Consider the following 15,329-nt stretch of genomic DNA (forward strand, 5'->3'; position numbering starts at 1 on the left):
ATCATTTTAAAACAGTCTCTATACAGTGCACCCAGCATTTGGATTGCCTAAAAAATATTTAACCCAACGGATGGCATTCAGTGCTGCACCATGATCATTGCCTCCTAATGAATTCAATAGCCCTGACATTTCACAGTACACTGGTTGTCCTTTTCCTGCAACTGCTCAGCTGTTGCATCCCTCCCTTTCATGCATTATGTTGCTCCTTTGTTCTTTTTCTTGTGTCACTCTTTCATGTGCCTTTTGGCCCCTTACAATGCTCGTCCCCCCTCCCCCACACCTCACAGCCCCTTGCACCGTTCTTATACCACCCTTCCCTCTTCTCCGCTCAGTCTTTCACTCATCGGTATGCCACTACACGCCAGGCTGTCTGTTCAAGCAGATTTGACAGAGAACAGGAGAAGGCGGGAGTAACTGTTTAGCAGCACAGACAGAATCCAGCTGGAGGGTCACAACCCTAAATGACCATGCACACTCACAATCTCACAGGCACACTCAATAAGTCATATACCCACACTTCCCTGATGGCAGGAGCAATAGGTCATATGCCAACAATGTTGGGAGAGGGCGAGATAGACAAAGGGAAATGGAGAGAAAGCCGGATTCAGGAACGAGGCGGTCATGTGCTTGGTGGACCATTATTGTGCTCTGTTGTGGAAGAATTGTGATAAAAATTGCAAGGCTGAAAGAAGGTGTTAAGCTCGGGGCACAATTTGACAATCCTTTCGGAAGTGTCTGAATATATTCTTTGTCCTGGAATACAAATAAAGCCAAACCTGTATATGTGCATCATTGCATGCAAGAGACGAGGCCAAAACCTGAATCATAAGTAGATTTCAAATCCAACTCCTGGAATGAAATTAAAAAGCAGACATAACTCTATGTGAAGTTTACTGCTTGGTCTCAGAATACTTTTGACAATACTGTAATGGATATGTTGACTTCTGCAGCAAGAAATGGTTGAAACTACAACAGGAGAGAGGAAAAAAATAAGGAAGAACATGAACTCAGTTTTCTGTTTTGGGATTAAACCTCCTTACAAAAAAGTGTCCTGTAGTCTAATACAGAAAGGTTAGATCTTTTTTTCACTCTTGAAGATTTTATACAGACAATCAACCAGGAAATCAATATTCTGGAATTGGAAAGTACAAGATGATGTTCCAATCAAATCCAATGTTATTCTGTCATCCTTTCTCCAAACCTAACACTGGATTTAGATTGTTAGACTGTTGTTGACATTCAAAGCTTGATCCTTCGCTTTACTTCCAATTTCTGCTTAAATTTTTTGTCGTGTTGAGAAAAATTAAAACAACTATTGAATTATAATTTTTTGTTTAAAAAAAGAGAAATTGTCCATTTTTGTGACATATTTATTTATCTATTTCCTTTTATATTGGACATTTAATTAGATTTTACTGTGGGAGCTATAGTTTGTTAATTTATGAAATAGATTGTCTAATTTGATGACAGTTACAAACATTGCTATCTTCTACAAAGGCATGAAGCAATTAGTCGAGCTTTTGTTGCTTATTGAACTTCTTTTTGGTTGCAGTGCACCACAAAAAGAAAATAATACCAAATAGGTGAAGAACAACTCAAAACCACTTGTATTCTTCTTTTTACTCTCTCTCTCGCTATCATCTTCCTCCACACATGTTTTTGTGGCAACCAATTGACAGACAGCTCCACAAGCTGACAGAGCAGAGATTATGTTTAGATGTATCAGGATCAACACCAAAAAACATGCAAACATTTCCCACACACAGAACATAACATAAAACACCCAACAGAACATCTACTGATGATTAGTTAGAATGGGTGTGTAAGTCTATGTATTTTTGTGCTAATCAAAGCTAAACATACCAAATTCTGCAGCACCTTACAGAAACACAATAGTTATAGTACTGTGATTATTTTTTTATGTTGTTGTTAAATTTGAAAATGTTGTTGAGTTTGTTTTCTTAATAAACATTTTGAATCTCACAATTAAAATTTCAAAATATTTCAGAATGACACTGATGGACAACTATTAAAATATCTATGAAGAAAAATGACAAAATTCATTCCAAACCCTTATCTTTTATTCTTTTGCCACAACAAATTTATTCATGTGACATTCATTATTTATAGGAAGCTTTTACGATTTTATTAATTATATATCTGCAGGGTGTATAAAAAAGCTGCTAATGGTGCTGCGGTGTTAGCGATATGTGTTTTGCCATTCTTAAATTGTAATGTAAAACAGATTTTCTTGGCTGATTTGTTCCTTATGTTTTTTTTTTTTAACAAACTGGGGAACAAACGTACATTTTTACATTTACACTTTTTTTGGTATTCAAAAATGTTGCATAAAACACAAGTACATGAACTTATTTTAAATTTTATGATATTTAGTAGTATTGTTTCCCTACAGACAAACCCTCAAATCGACACCCACACATCTATTTCACTTTGGTCTTTTCAAATGAATTGCTGAACATTTTTATTTGGACTTATGGAAAATTCTCTTTTCTTTAAAGGTTGTCAACACGAACTGTCTAGAGAGTTAATTTCCAATGAGTTAAAGTCACTCCAAAAAATGCTGAAAATATGAAAGAAAATGTGAGCTTGAAAGCTTTAGTCAGTGCTTAAAATGTATCTTGATACTCAGAGAAAGCATCATTTACAAGGAATTCCCACTAGCCTACTCATGATTATTTAGGGAACAGGGGGATAAATGCTTTTGAACTGTGTGCTTATTTATGTAACAAAGAAAGTCACGCAGTAGTAATCTGTCTGAAGTTGAGGATTAGTCATCAAACACCCGCAGGGAGGTAGAAGCTGATATCAACGCGCACGCGGAGCGATAATGTATTCAACTCAAATTAACTTCCGGCTTCGGTTGCCATAGTGACTCCGTCCCAACAGACACGACGTTCTTGTAGGCTGCGGTCGTTAGCTAAAATCTTACTCAAATACGGTAAACCTATGATGAATATAGGGAGCTAACTAACACCGGGACATGTTGTGAAAAAATACATTTACACCCGGATTCAGGGTAAGTTTAAACTCCTCTACGTTGTGTTTGCTTACTTTAAGCGGTGAGACGCAGGGCCAAAGTTTCTTATTAGCTTCGGTTTGAACAGAACAGCTGTTTTAGCATGTGGTTTTAGCAGTTAGAAAAATGGTAAAAAACACAGGTGGAATTAAGAAGGTTGATTATATGGTGGATTGGTTACCACAGATATTGAACACACTTCTGTAGAAACTGTTCCCTTTTTTGTTATGTTATAGTGCACATTTGATGCCTTTTAAATTTTTTAGAAATAGTTAATGGTCATTTTTCAATTTATCTAACATCAACGTCTCTTTGGTGAATTTAGTTTATTTGATTTCACGGTTCTGTTTTAAGAATGTTTTCTATGGTTCTAGCCAGAGGGTGGTGTATAACAGCCTGTAGCTTGTACTCTGTGTGTTTGGTCAGTACGTACAAATAATGTTGAATATATGGTGGCATGTTATGATGACATGTGGACAGGTAGAGTGTGGTAAAGACTTCGAACTTCTTAAAGAGACAGAAGTCAATTTTGGCATGTCTGTCAGGGATCCCGGTGCAGGCTGGCAACCCAAGCAGATAATCTTGACTGGACTGTTCATGCAGCTAATATCAGCTTAAGAGCAAAATGGCAATAACATATATTTTGTGTATTAAGCACTTCAGCATTTGTATCAAGTGTAGCTGGTGTTTATTTGACCACATATTACTAGCAGGTGTGCCTGTCTTGCTAGTATATTACATTATTTGCAAATGTACTTTTCAAATTAAATACATAGAAAATGTCCATATCTGTCATACAGTTATTTATTTGGCAAAGAACTGAATTAAATTTTTTCATTAAATATTTAGCTATTTTTATTGTGGTCTGGTTTATTTATAGTAGAGTGTTATTTTGTGAGAAATACGTGATTGTAAATTTAATGGCATCTCTGTATTGCTGCAGAAGAGTTTCTTTTCAAAAGCGTGGTAGAAGACCTTGGTGAAATACTGCAGCCCCTGGAAATAAGAAGCATGAATTTAAATGACTATGTGGTTCCTAACAACAAGACCAGATCTGTCAAGCTCAATGCCAGGTAAGATGAGATCAATAATGTGATTTAGGGTATTCACTAGAAGCCCATTAGCGTCCCTTGACTACAGTGCTATTCATCTGCTAGTCATCTATAGGCATTCAAATTTTATCATGAGAAAGGCTTGAACAAAATGAACTTCTGGCCAATTTATAGTCATGCTAGATTTGACAGTTTTCTGTGTAGCATCTCTTTTAGGTGATTAAAGATATGTTGTCCAATTTTTGTGAGCACAGTACAAAATTCAGTTCTATCCCTCGCTACAGTTTCTCACATGCCTACAGATAATTGACTGGGTTGATGCCTTGCTTGGCAGTACACTGATCCAGTAACTAATTGATTGAAGCATTGATTTGGTCGTGGGAACAGGGATCTGCTAACGCTGAAGATGAATTGAACATATATCGATGAAAGCCTTGCCATCCAATCCGACAAAACCGGTCATTTGTGTGATTGATTGTTGATAGCTGATTGCTGTATGTGCATGTGTTTTTGTTGCTGTAGGAACTTGCGCAAACTGCAACTGGACACCACAACTCTGGCCAGTGAGAGCAAGAAAATGGAGGAGAAACTTAAACAGTTGAAAGAAAACATGAGTAAAGAGAAGGAGGAAAGAAGGTGAGTCTTGGTTATACTCTTTCTAAAGAAAGCAGAGAGCAGTGCTGGGAAAGGATAAGCAAAAGGGATAAGCCAAAATGTAAGTAAAGCAATAAAATTAAATGAAATTGTGCTGTTGAGCAGCCAGACATGCCCAGAAAAATTCAGGACAGAAAAAGATAATCATTGGATTTGATAGTTATTAAGTGGAAGACACACTACAAAGAACAAAAAACAGCATTAGCACGTTTATAAAAGTGGGATTGTCTTAAATAAAACGAGATGGTGTTAATGCACTTGAAGTATTGTGTTAAACATTATGATGTTTATCTTAATTGTATGAAAATGAAAACTATGTTCTCTGAACAGTTTTAATATTTGTTTTCCAAAATTATTATTGCAGAAAGGCTTGGTACTCACTACAGATTATCATTTTTATCATATCCTGCACATATTGATTTTAAATGGTCGCTGGTTCTGAGTGGATGACACTCTTGAAACCTGCTTACATCAGTGAAATGGTATAAGAAATAGCCTGAGTGATGTTCTGCTGAAAGAGCTTGGCTTGGGAAGAAATTAGGCCTCCATATCTTAATAAAGATATTGGATGAAAAGTAGTTGGGTTATAACTATTAGTGTTTAAAAGGGCATGCATAAGGCCGAGATGCAATTGAGGATGCGGTACTGGGACTAGAAAAAGTTGGAAAAGTGTGCAGCCACCGTAAGACAGTTGCAAACAACATGGAAAAGGCAACAAGTAATAGAGACAGAAAGACTATGACTCCAATCTAATGTGCAGAGACATGAGGGAATCTTCCACCTGTAAAGGTCAAGCAAAAAATCCACTTTGGAAGGAAGAGATGAGAAAACTGAAGCACCTTTTAAAATGAGGTAGGCTAATACCCATATAGTCATCTACAGTAAAGGTCAAAGGAGCAGAAATGTGGGTGCAAGTTTATGTCTAATTTTACCTGTCACTTTATTTGTGAAGGCATTACTCTTTTGGTTTTTGGTAATTGTGAGAATATTCACAAATAATTTTATTGGTTTGATTTGTAGAGGTATAATTCATTTTTATATATATACAAAATCTTACCACTATTCTAATCAAAAATGTACGTTGCTGGTTGTTTGCTTACAGGTGCATCTTAATAATTTATTGTTCATTAATTTCAATAACTAAATTCAACAAATGAAACTTATGTTGATTAATAATACAGAGACTGATCTTTTCATGCCTTTGTTCTGTTAATTATGATGATTTCTCAATTACAAAAAAATCACACATTTAATTTCTTAGAAGAACATTACATAAATCATCGCTGAATACTTAAGTTCCCTCATGGAACCTAGGCTAAATGTTTTAGCCATTGCTATTTAGAACTATTTGTTTTCTCACACATACATGCATATTTTGTGAGTGTAGTTCATTGTGTGTCTGTTTGGATTAGATGATTTGATTTTCATTAATGCAGTCCATACATAAACCCAAATAGGCATGCACACTGAGGGAGCCCCTGAGGGGACACCCTGTCATCCTGCACTGACAGGGGTGTGCTTCAACTGTCTCCTCTAGCGACAGTCCAGTTGCCGTGATGATGCTGGTAGGATGATTACCTGACGCCTTCCCTCAGTGTCAATACGGCAAAGCAACAACATCAGGTTTCTGGATTCTCTCACCATTCCATACACACATATACAGATTCAAAGTCTGACTTCCTGAGCCTTGACAGGCTGCCAGCTCAATCTAAAATAAACTTTCTCCAAAGAGAGCCCAACATCACAATAGAATAAATGTCATAAATAATTCAGCAACATGAGCATGAACAATATTTCCACCACACTTCTCTCATACACTTTTGGAAACTTAAATTTATGTGCGGGGTTTGCACATATGCATTTCACTGGGCATTGGTCCATTACAGATATAAATATATTCCAAGTTTTCAAAAGAGGATATTACTTACTCTGGAATTATAAACCACAAAACCTAAAGTAGCTTCCTCTCCCCCACCAGGTGCTACAGACAGTGCTTTCAGCTTTCTGAAAGGCAAAGCAAGGCAAATGTATTTGTATAGCACATTTTGTGTGCTTTACAGAAAAATGTAAAGAATTTAAATACAAAGTTTAAAAATACAGGTATAAAATAAACAGGATTAAACAAATGAAATACAAGAAAAAAATCATTGTCTAATTAAATTAAGAAGACATAGATAAAATCCTTCCATCTGTCATATGCACGGCTAAAAAGAACTATTTTTAGATTAAACGTTGTCAGAGTCCAGTCCTGTCTCACTTCTCCAGAAAGACTGTTCCAGATTTTAGGGGCATAAAACTGCAATGCAGTGTTGTTGTGCTTTGTTCTGACTCTGGGTACCATTAGGAGGCAACTACCTGATGATCTCAGTGTCTGAACTGGTTCAAAGAAAGGCTTCCAAACTTTTCTGCTCTCAATGCTCTCAAAAACTATAAATTGAGATGTTTGAAAGTATTTCCAATAATAAAATATGAACAGTCATGTTTTAGAAGGAAATTAGTTCTTAACGTAATTATTTAAATATACAGTTGGAAATCTACAACTGAGCAGATAGCCCAGGTAAATATCCATCTATTATCTGTTTGTTCGGCTTGTGTTACTCTGCTAAGAGCAGAATGGCAAAAAAGGCTTAGTATTCTGCATACTAAGCACAGTATTTTCTGTACTAAATTTAATAGTTATGAAAAATTTGTACCAATGTTTACATATCAATCAAGATATAAAGTAAATGTTACAGATAACATGATTTTAACTAATCAATATGATATACTAGTAGTTGTTGGGATAATTGTTGCTTTTATGTTTTTAACTGGATACAATTAGGTAATTTAGTACACTTGTTATCATATCATAGTTTGTACTCCAAATTATTAAACCAGACGGTCAGTGGTAATAGGTCTTTATGATTACAGATTAATTTCCATTGAAATGTGTGTATTTTTATATTGTTTATTACATGTGTTGTTTCTGTTAGAAAACAATTCTTCTTTAGAGCTCGCATCTAAACCTGAAATGCTTTCTGCTTATTGAAAAAAGTCTCCAAAATACTAACATTACCTCGCATATTTTGACTTGAGAGACCTTCTCTTGTAACTACAGTTAAAAAAATCCCACATTTCTGCAGCCTTCTCTAAATTTGCAATGAAAACAAAAAGCCATTCATCAAAAATGAATTTGTTTTTTCAGTCGTTAAGACTCCCAATTATGTATTATATGTACGTTCCACCTATCCTGAGAAATGAAATCGGTAGTAATCTGTTGCAGTTAAAACCTTGAAAATTGTAATATTCCAGTGAGTTTCATTCATATTACTAGTGCTTATAAAACCGTATTTTCCGCACTATATGGTGCACTGGATTATGTGGTGCACCTTCAATGAATGGCCTATTTTAAAAAATGTTTTCATATATAAGGCGCATTGCATTATAAGGCGCATAGAATAGATGCTACAGTAGAGGCTGGAGTTACGTTATGCATCCACTAGATGGAGCTGCACTAAAGTGAATATCAACAAAACAGTCCGACTCCGGTCGGCGAGGAGAACCTTCCGCGACTGGGCCGGGGCATGGCCTGACGATGGTCACCCTTCTCCGTTTGCGCACAGCATGTTCGTGGAGAACGTGGTGCTAAATTACCTGCAGACGACCTGATTCTAGACGGTCGGTAGGTAGATAGGTCAGTCAAACTTTATTAACAAACCAGCGTTCTGACAACTATCCCAGCATGCACCGCGCGCTTCTTCTTCTAAGGGCGAAAATGAAGTCGGCGACTGCTTACCGTAGTTGCTAGACCTGTTGTGGCTCAATATTGGTCCATATATAAGGCACACCGGATTATAAGGCGCACTGTCGGCTTTTGAGGAAATTGAAGGTTTTTAGGTGTGCCTTATAGTGCGGAAAATACGGTACTCAAATGATTGTTTTTCTTCTGCATGAAATGGTACAATAAATCAAATTAGTTTAAAAACACTAACAACTGTTGCGGTGACTACTGATATAAGCTTGACAAAAGCACTGAGAGTTGTCTGAATCATCTGAAAATGCTGCTTTGTCAGATGTCACAGCCAGTGCTGTGACAAAGAACTCATGCTGGCATCTTCAACTCCATAGTGTTTGTCATTGTCTAGTTAGTGGGTATAGGGAAACATCTCGCTAAATCAGACTGGTATGATACTAATTTCTTGTTGTATGATCTCATTGGCATGAATGACAGAATGAGTACTTCTTCTGGAAAACTGGACTTTTGACAATGATTACAATCAATTATTCATTTAGTCATCTTTCCTTCATCTGTGACATTTGTCTTTCTTGGTCTCTTTCTTTAGGCATTTTAGAGACTTAAAGTGGAAATTTGGACAACGTATTTCTTCAATCACTAACCCTCAACCAAACAGCTTCAAGAAGACCAATGACAACAAAATCCTGAAAGTACATGAAAAAACAAACTCTGCATCTTATGTTTTTATTTGTCACTCTGAGCTTCATTTATTTTTATTATTAATCCTAAACATTTAATGCCACATAAAATATGCAGGAGTTGGTATACTGTTAATATTAAAACAAACATAAATTTTTTTACCAGGCTGTTTGTAAACTAAAGCATGAAACATTTTCCACTTTTATGTGACTTATATATCATTTTCACAGCTTCCAGCAGGGAAAATAAAGATCAGAGTTTTGAAGGATGAGCCACTGCCAGGTGAGTTGATTAGTACAAGAAAAAATAATTGACTAATTAAATTAATCAATTAGTCAACAGCTGATTAAGTAGTAATCATTCCTATTCATATATCACATTGATTTAGAATGAGCCAACATGCAATATAATTACAAAATCAATGGCATTTTTCTGTTTATATTCTTAGTTGTTGCTGTAACAGGTTGTATTTGCTCTCACTATGGGATGTATTTTACAACAGAAGTGAAAGGCTTCAAATAATTTTTCCAGTTGTGGATTAGAAATATGCTCTCTTGTTTGGTATTATTACAGATTAACAAATCTGTACTGAAAAAACAAACTCCATATATAAGGCGCATTTGCATTCATATATACAAATGTTCAATATATTATTGAACATTTGCATTGGGTACATTGTTTATTTATCTAATTAATGTGTTCTTTTTGTCTTTTCCTGCTGGTTTCATAAAGATAAATCCATATGTCGATTATAGTAATAAATAAAATCCCTTTTTCTGCGTGTAAACATCTGCATGTTTACTCTTTCAGCCCCATCGCAGTCATCATCTTCATCTTCAATCCCTAGCGCTGGCCTTGGAATGACAAAAAGAACCAGAGTCAAGGGAACAATCACCAGAAAATGTGAAGTCAAAACAACAAAATCAGTAAGAAAACAAATGCATTTTATATTTACTCTGAAAGTCTTTTGAGATAGTTATTTCTTAAGGATTGTGAGAAGGCAAAGCAGCAGTTTGTTACTTGTTTAACAGTATGAGTCTGTTGAGTTCTTTCAAAATTTATTTAAAAAAAAAAATGTACTGTACATCTTTTATTTAATCATATTAATCACATTTTGGCGCTGTGATTAGTCATGATTAATCACTATGCCTAACTTTGTAAGCTTGAAATACAAATATGCTTGCAGTTATGCAAGCCCCTCCTGCCTCATTCCAGTGGATTAAAATGCAAGGCCTTATTAGACCAGAAAGTAGGTAATGTAACCGCCCACTACTCAACATCTACTACTAAGGGAAACTTACTCCATTACAAATGCATACGTCAAATAGCTCCTTGTGGTGCCTCAGGTAATTGCCTATATGAATGAGGTGATGTGGTGACAGCCAGTTGACCTCATCCAACCAAGTGACCGGTGTAATTTGGGCATCTGAGATTTCAAACTCATACACGTAGATGTCCACATGCGACGCAACGCAAGAAACTTGAAAATGTTCAACTTTTGTTGCTGTCTGCTGTCGCAGAAAACTCCCACCCGTTGCTGTCATTTGTTGCTCCCCGTGTATCGAGTCCACTTCATGCTGCTGTGAACTAGGTGACCATGCACTGGAGAGATTATTTTAGGTCAAAATAGTAGTATGATAATTAAAATCTTCAGATTAATCACATGCATTAACACGTTAAGGTTAACACATTAATTTTCTTTGTTTGCAGCTAAAACACAAACATTTACATTCAGTTAGAAAACTAAGCTGGTGATGATCTCAGCTGTGGAATGTACTTTACAACAGAAGTGAATTTCATTTTTTTTCACCTGGTCTTTCTCCATTTCTTTTTCAACCTGGCTGTCACTCTCTATTTGTTCAGCTGTTGATTTCATTTAAACTTATCTTTTCATTGTCCTATTTTATTCCTCTTGATATATTTCTGTTCTTTGTCTCTCCTCTACATCAGCTCCTGGCTTCTCCTGTCATTCGGATACCCATTATCTCCTACTCTTTTCCTCTTGGTCATTTGGTTTATCCGTCTCTTAGTTTCCTCCACACACTTTATCTCCTTACTCCATTCCCTCACTTCCATCTGCTTTATTACAAAGTTGTCTTCACTGTGTCTTGTTTACCTGTTTTCCTTTATCTTCTCTTCTCCTTTACGATGCCTCATCTGTCCTATCCAACAGTCGATCTCAGTGTTTGTGTTTGCACTGATAACTGTTGAGTTGGATCCATTCATCGATATGGAAGACCCCTAAGGGCACCATTGTTTATTTTTTTTCTCACTCATCTTCCTACAGCTCAGGAGGTGGGACAGCTACTCCCAAATGTTTGTGTGAATAAAAGCTGTGAGTGTGTGTAAAATGAGCAGCTTGGTTGCTATCTATCCTTTTTTTTCTAATTTTTCCTTGAGTTTAGCTGGTCTTTGGGTCAAGCTTATGCTTTCAAGACAGAGACAGAAAATATAGGATGGTGGGTGTGAGAGCCAGGCAGACTGACAGAGGAAATTAAGGAGGAGGAGGGGTTGAATTGGCTGAGTTGACATCCTGCCCTTTATATTGTGGAATAAGTTATTCAAATCCAGCACACAAAATGCATTCAGATCTGATGTGGTAATTTGTTTGAAAGTGCATGCGCTGATGATGGCACTGTCTATTAAAGTGCCCAGTGCCCCCAGTCTTCTACAGTGATGGGTTTAACATCAGCACTTATAGTAGTCTGGGCAGACACGTAGCCTAAATGCAAGCACAAATATACACAATGTCCTAATGGACACATATTTTAGATTGCTCTTGTACCATATAACGATTGTGATAAAGGAAAGCTTTACAACTGTCTGGACACTTCTGCCTGAAAATGCACTTATGTACACAGTTGCTTTCCTACACCTGCAAATGTAAACTTCCAAAGATAAATGCGTTTAACTTTCTCTGAAGTTTTGACTGAAACTTGGGCATTATTTAATATCCTACAGGCACATGACTCTGCACTATCTATTCAGTGTCATCTAGACAAAAGAATGAAGAAAAAAGTGTCAAAAGCTGCTCCCTTATTTTCTGTGTACCTGCATAGCGTGTGGTGATATGCTGCTTGGAACCCGATAGGGAAGCCTCATCCCCAAGGAGTGGCTGTAATTTATCCTCTGACCTGAGCAAGAAAATGAGGCTGTGTTTTACGGCATACTATTAAGTTACTATGAAGCTGCTATAAGTATTGGTGTGCATTCAGATGCACATACACATTCTCTGACACAAAACTGCATGTTAGAAAAAACAAGTTCCCCTTTATTACACATAATATTATTGTTATTATTTCTTGGACATTATTACGTTTTGTAAAAGAGAAACATGAAATGAAGGAGTGTGAAAGGGAGCAAGATTTATTGATGATTTCCAAACTGGTACTGGAAATTCACCAGGTATTCATCAACAGCAATTTTATTGACTTATGGATTTAGGGCTATGTTGTTCCTAATTGTCTTCCAGAATTGACCAGGAAAAAAGAAGTACAACAAATATTAACTATAATTATGCAATTGACCAATGAATTACTTTTGAATGAAGGCTTCAATAATTACCCTACATTGGGGTATATTCTTTTTTTTAAGAGCAACTGTCTCATATAAAAGTAAACTTGTTTACAAAGGAGAATTATTATCGCGGTTTAGATGAAGGCTGTTATATTGATTTTACATCGCCTTTTGTGTCAGGCAATTACTGACTTCTCAATACATGTTTCACAGAAGAGTTCTCATGTCTAAACCCCTCCTTTCTTCAAAAATAATTGCCCAGTGTAAACATAGTGGTCACATACATTTCCCCAAAGTTATTGAAGCTGCAGCTGTTTTAATAAGGTAGAAGTTCACTTAAGTCTTCATTTAGACTAGCCACTAGTGTTTGCCTGCAAGACCAACAAATATGGAATGCTTATTCTTGTCCATATTGCTGTAGGACTGATTGTGTCCTCAATTTCTCGCAAGATGCCACATTTTACATGTAAGTAGTTTGTTTAGTCTAATTGTGTAATGAGCTGTACAATTGGATTGCAGAGCTGATAGTTGCATACTGTCTACTTGATAGTTTACCTGTACCAACACACCCACCCACACACACACACATATATCAACGTTTAATGGGGATTAATCGCATTACTTATTTTGACATGCAGAGTCGCATAAACGTGAGTGAAAAGATGAGCGAGGACCGGATCCGGCCCGCGGGCCGTAGTTTGGGGACCCCTGTTTTAAACGGTCCTGGATATAAGTTTACAAAATATAGATGTTTGGTTTGAGACTTTAAAAGATTTTCTTCAGTCAATGAAAAACCTTACAAATAAAAGCATTACAAATAATGGGAACAACATGTTATTGTTTTGTTTAAAAACAAGGTTGTTTTGCCATATCATCATTCCTTCATTGTGTTAGTATTCACCCTGGCATTGCCTGTGTTGTCTGTCCAGCTAGTCCATGCATATCTTCCAGACCTGCTGACACAAGGGATTTTATCTCTTCTACAAAGACTTTGATACTTTGAGATACTTTGAGGTAGCAGTGATAATGACCTCCCTTAAGATGCTTTCAAACACCCACACATGCATATGCAGTACTACTGCACTGTTGGTGCAGTGACATAAGGTACATATACAGTACAAAAAGGCACTTCTATATTTATCTCAAACCTACCCAAAAAGTAATTTCAATATTCATTCTGTAAAAGTCTGCCTGGCAAAGATGAGCGTTGAAGACTGTGAGATACTTATTATCTTAAAGTTATACTGGTTTTCACAGGTTGTTTCTGCAGGAATTTAAAGGAGCATGAACATTTGTATACTTGGCCCTTTTAAAACATGTTTGGATCATGTAATTACACAAAGGTTTACTTTTTCTCTGGTGTAGCTTCCCTGTCTCTCAATAATACTGTACATGTATCCTCATGCACACAAACTAAAGGGATTCTTGGTCTTGAAATATACACTAACTACTACTCATAAGGTGTTTTGACAGACTTTAACAGAAGGGGGCACTGAAACTCCACAACAGGATCTTCATTCATAGAAGCAATATCACATGTGCATCACGCCTGTTTCCTCTGTATGTTCAATTTCAGTGCAGTGTTTCTCGTCTTTACTTTTCCACTTCTGTTCTCCTTTGGTTTTGCTCATTCTCTGACTGTTTCTGGCTTAAGTTGAAGTCAGTTATATAAAAACCTACGTCTACCATAAAGAAATCAGAATCTGTGAGTTGGCATGCTTTGACAATCTTCATGTTCACCTGTACCTACTTTTTTCAGACTTGACTTTTTAGTCAGCAGCTAACAGTTTAATTATGAAATACTGCAGTAAAGTAATGAAACTAGTTATCAGCCGGATAAAAACGGTACGAGTAAGGGTTGTACATAAGAAGGAGCTGCTACAAATTTGGACCCTCTTGTGACATTAAGCATACACTGTAAGAAAAAAAAAATATTTTACTGTATTTAAATTCTGGCAATCACACCTGCGAATATTTTATCTTAAATTAGAGACGTTTTTTTTTTTTTTTTTTTTTTATGATGTGCAATAGTACTGAGGAAAGTAATTTCTACAATAGTAAACAAAACCATTTCACAAAATTAGATTTGAATGATTTATTTTATTTTATGAACTAAACATTATTTTAATTAAATAACATTTGGTTGTGCTATTTGTAGTAATGTTGGACAAATTATGATCTGGATTTTTAATTTGCTCTGCTTTGTTTTCAACAGTGTGTTGCACACGGGATACATCCACAAATAACCATAAGTAATGATTTGATGCACAAGCCCCTTATCTACTGCACTTAATGTGGATTAATTCTAAATTAGTTCATAACCAACCGTCAAACAAAAGTCTGGTTAGAAAATCGTGGATTTTATGGAACTTGACTACTGACTAAATCTTACTTCTAGATTTAGTCAGAAGTAAATCTGACTAAATCTGACTAAATGGTACTTTTAAGATTCATTACTCTTAAAAGTACTGCTAAAACATTACTGTTGAAGACTGAGATACTTGATTATATATATATATATATATATATATATATATATATATATATACACACACTCGGTTACCCGTACTTATCTTGCTGTTTTAACGTTAGCTAGCATGTTGTTACCGTATTACAACTGTTTATCACAGCATGATAAAATAAGTTATGCTACCAA

The 15,329-nt window shown here is 36.0% G+C and overlaps 1 protein-coding gene across 4 annotated transcripts in view; it reads left to right on the forward strand.

Annotated features, from left to right (window-relative positions):
- Positions 1 to 2,880: 2,880 nt before the first annotated feature.
- The window catches only part of zbbx (zinc finger, B-box domain containing), a 52,898-nt gene continuing 40,449 nt past the window's right edge, over positions 2,881 to 15,329 (forward strand). For 3 of the 4 annotated variants that reach the window (XM_008425335.2, XM_008425337.2, XM_008425336.2), the window contains exons 1-6: positions 2,883 to 3,037; positions 3,981 to 4,110; positions 4,612 to 4,725; positions 9,066 to 9,168; positions 9,388 to 9,439; positions 9,968 to 10,083. In XM_008425335.2, the coding sequence (XP_008423557.1) occupies positions 4,049 to 4,110; positions 4,612 to 4,725; positions 9,066 to 9,168; positions 9,388 to 9,439; positions 9,968 to 10,083 (447 nt within the window). In that variant the 5' untranslated portion in view covers positions 2,883 to 3,037; positions 3,981 to 4,048. Of the gene's footprint in view, positions 3,038 to 3,980; positions 4,111 to 4,611; positions 4,726 to 9,065; positions 9,169 to 9,387; positions 9,440 to 9,967; positions 10,084 to 15,329 lie in introns of all 4 variants that reach the window. The other variant, XM_008425339.2, reaches the window with a different exon arrangement.

Source organism: Poecilia reticulata, linkage group LG13 (assembly GCF_000633615.1).
Source record: "Poecilia reticulata strain Guanapo linkage group LG13, Guppy_female_1.0+MT, whole genome shotgun sequence".
In the NCBI taxonomy this organism is placed as follows: Eukaryota; Metazoa; Chordata; class Actinopteri; order Cyprinodontiformes; family Poeciliidae; genus Poecilia; species Poecilia reticulata.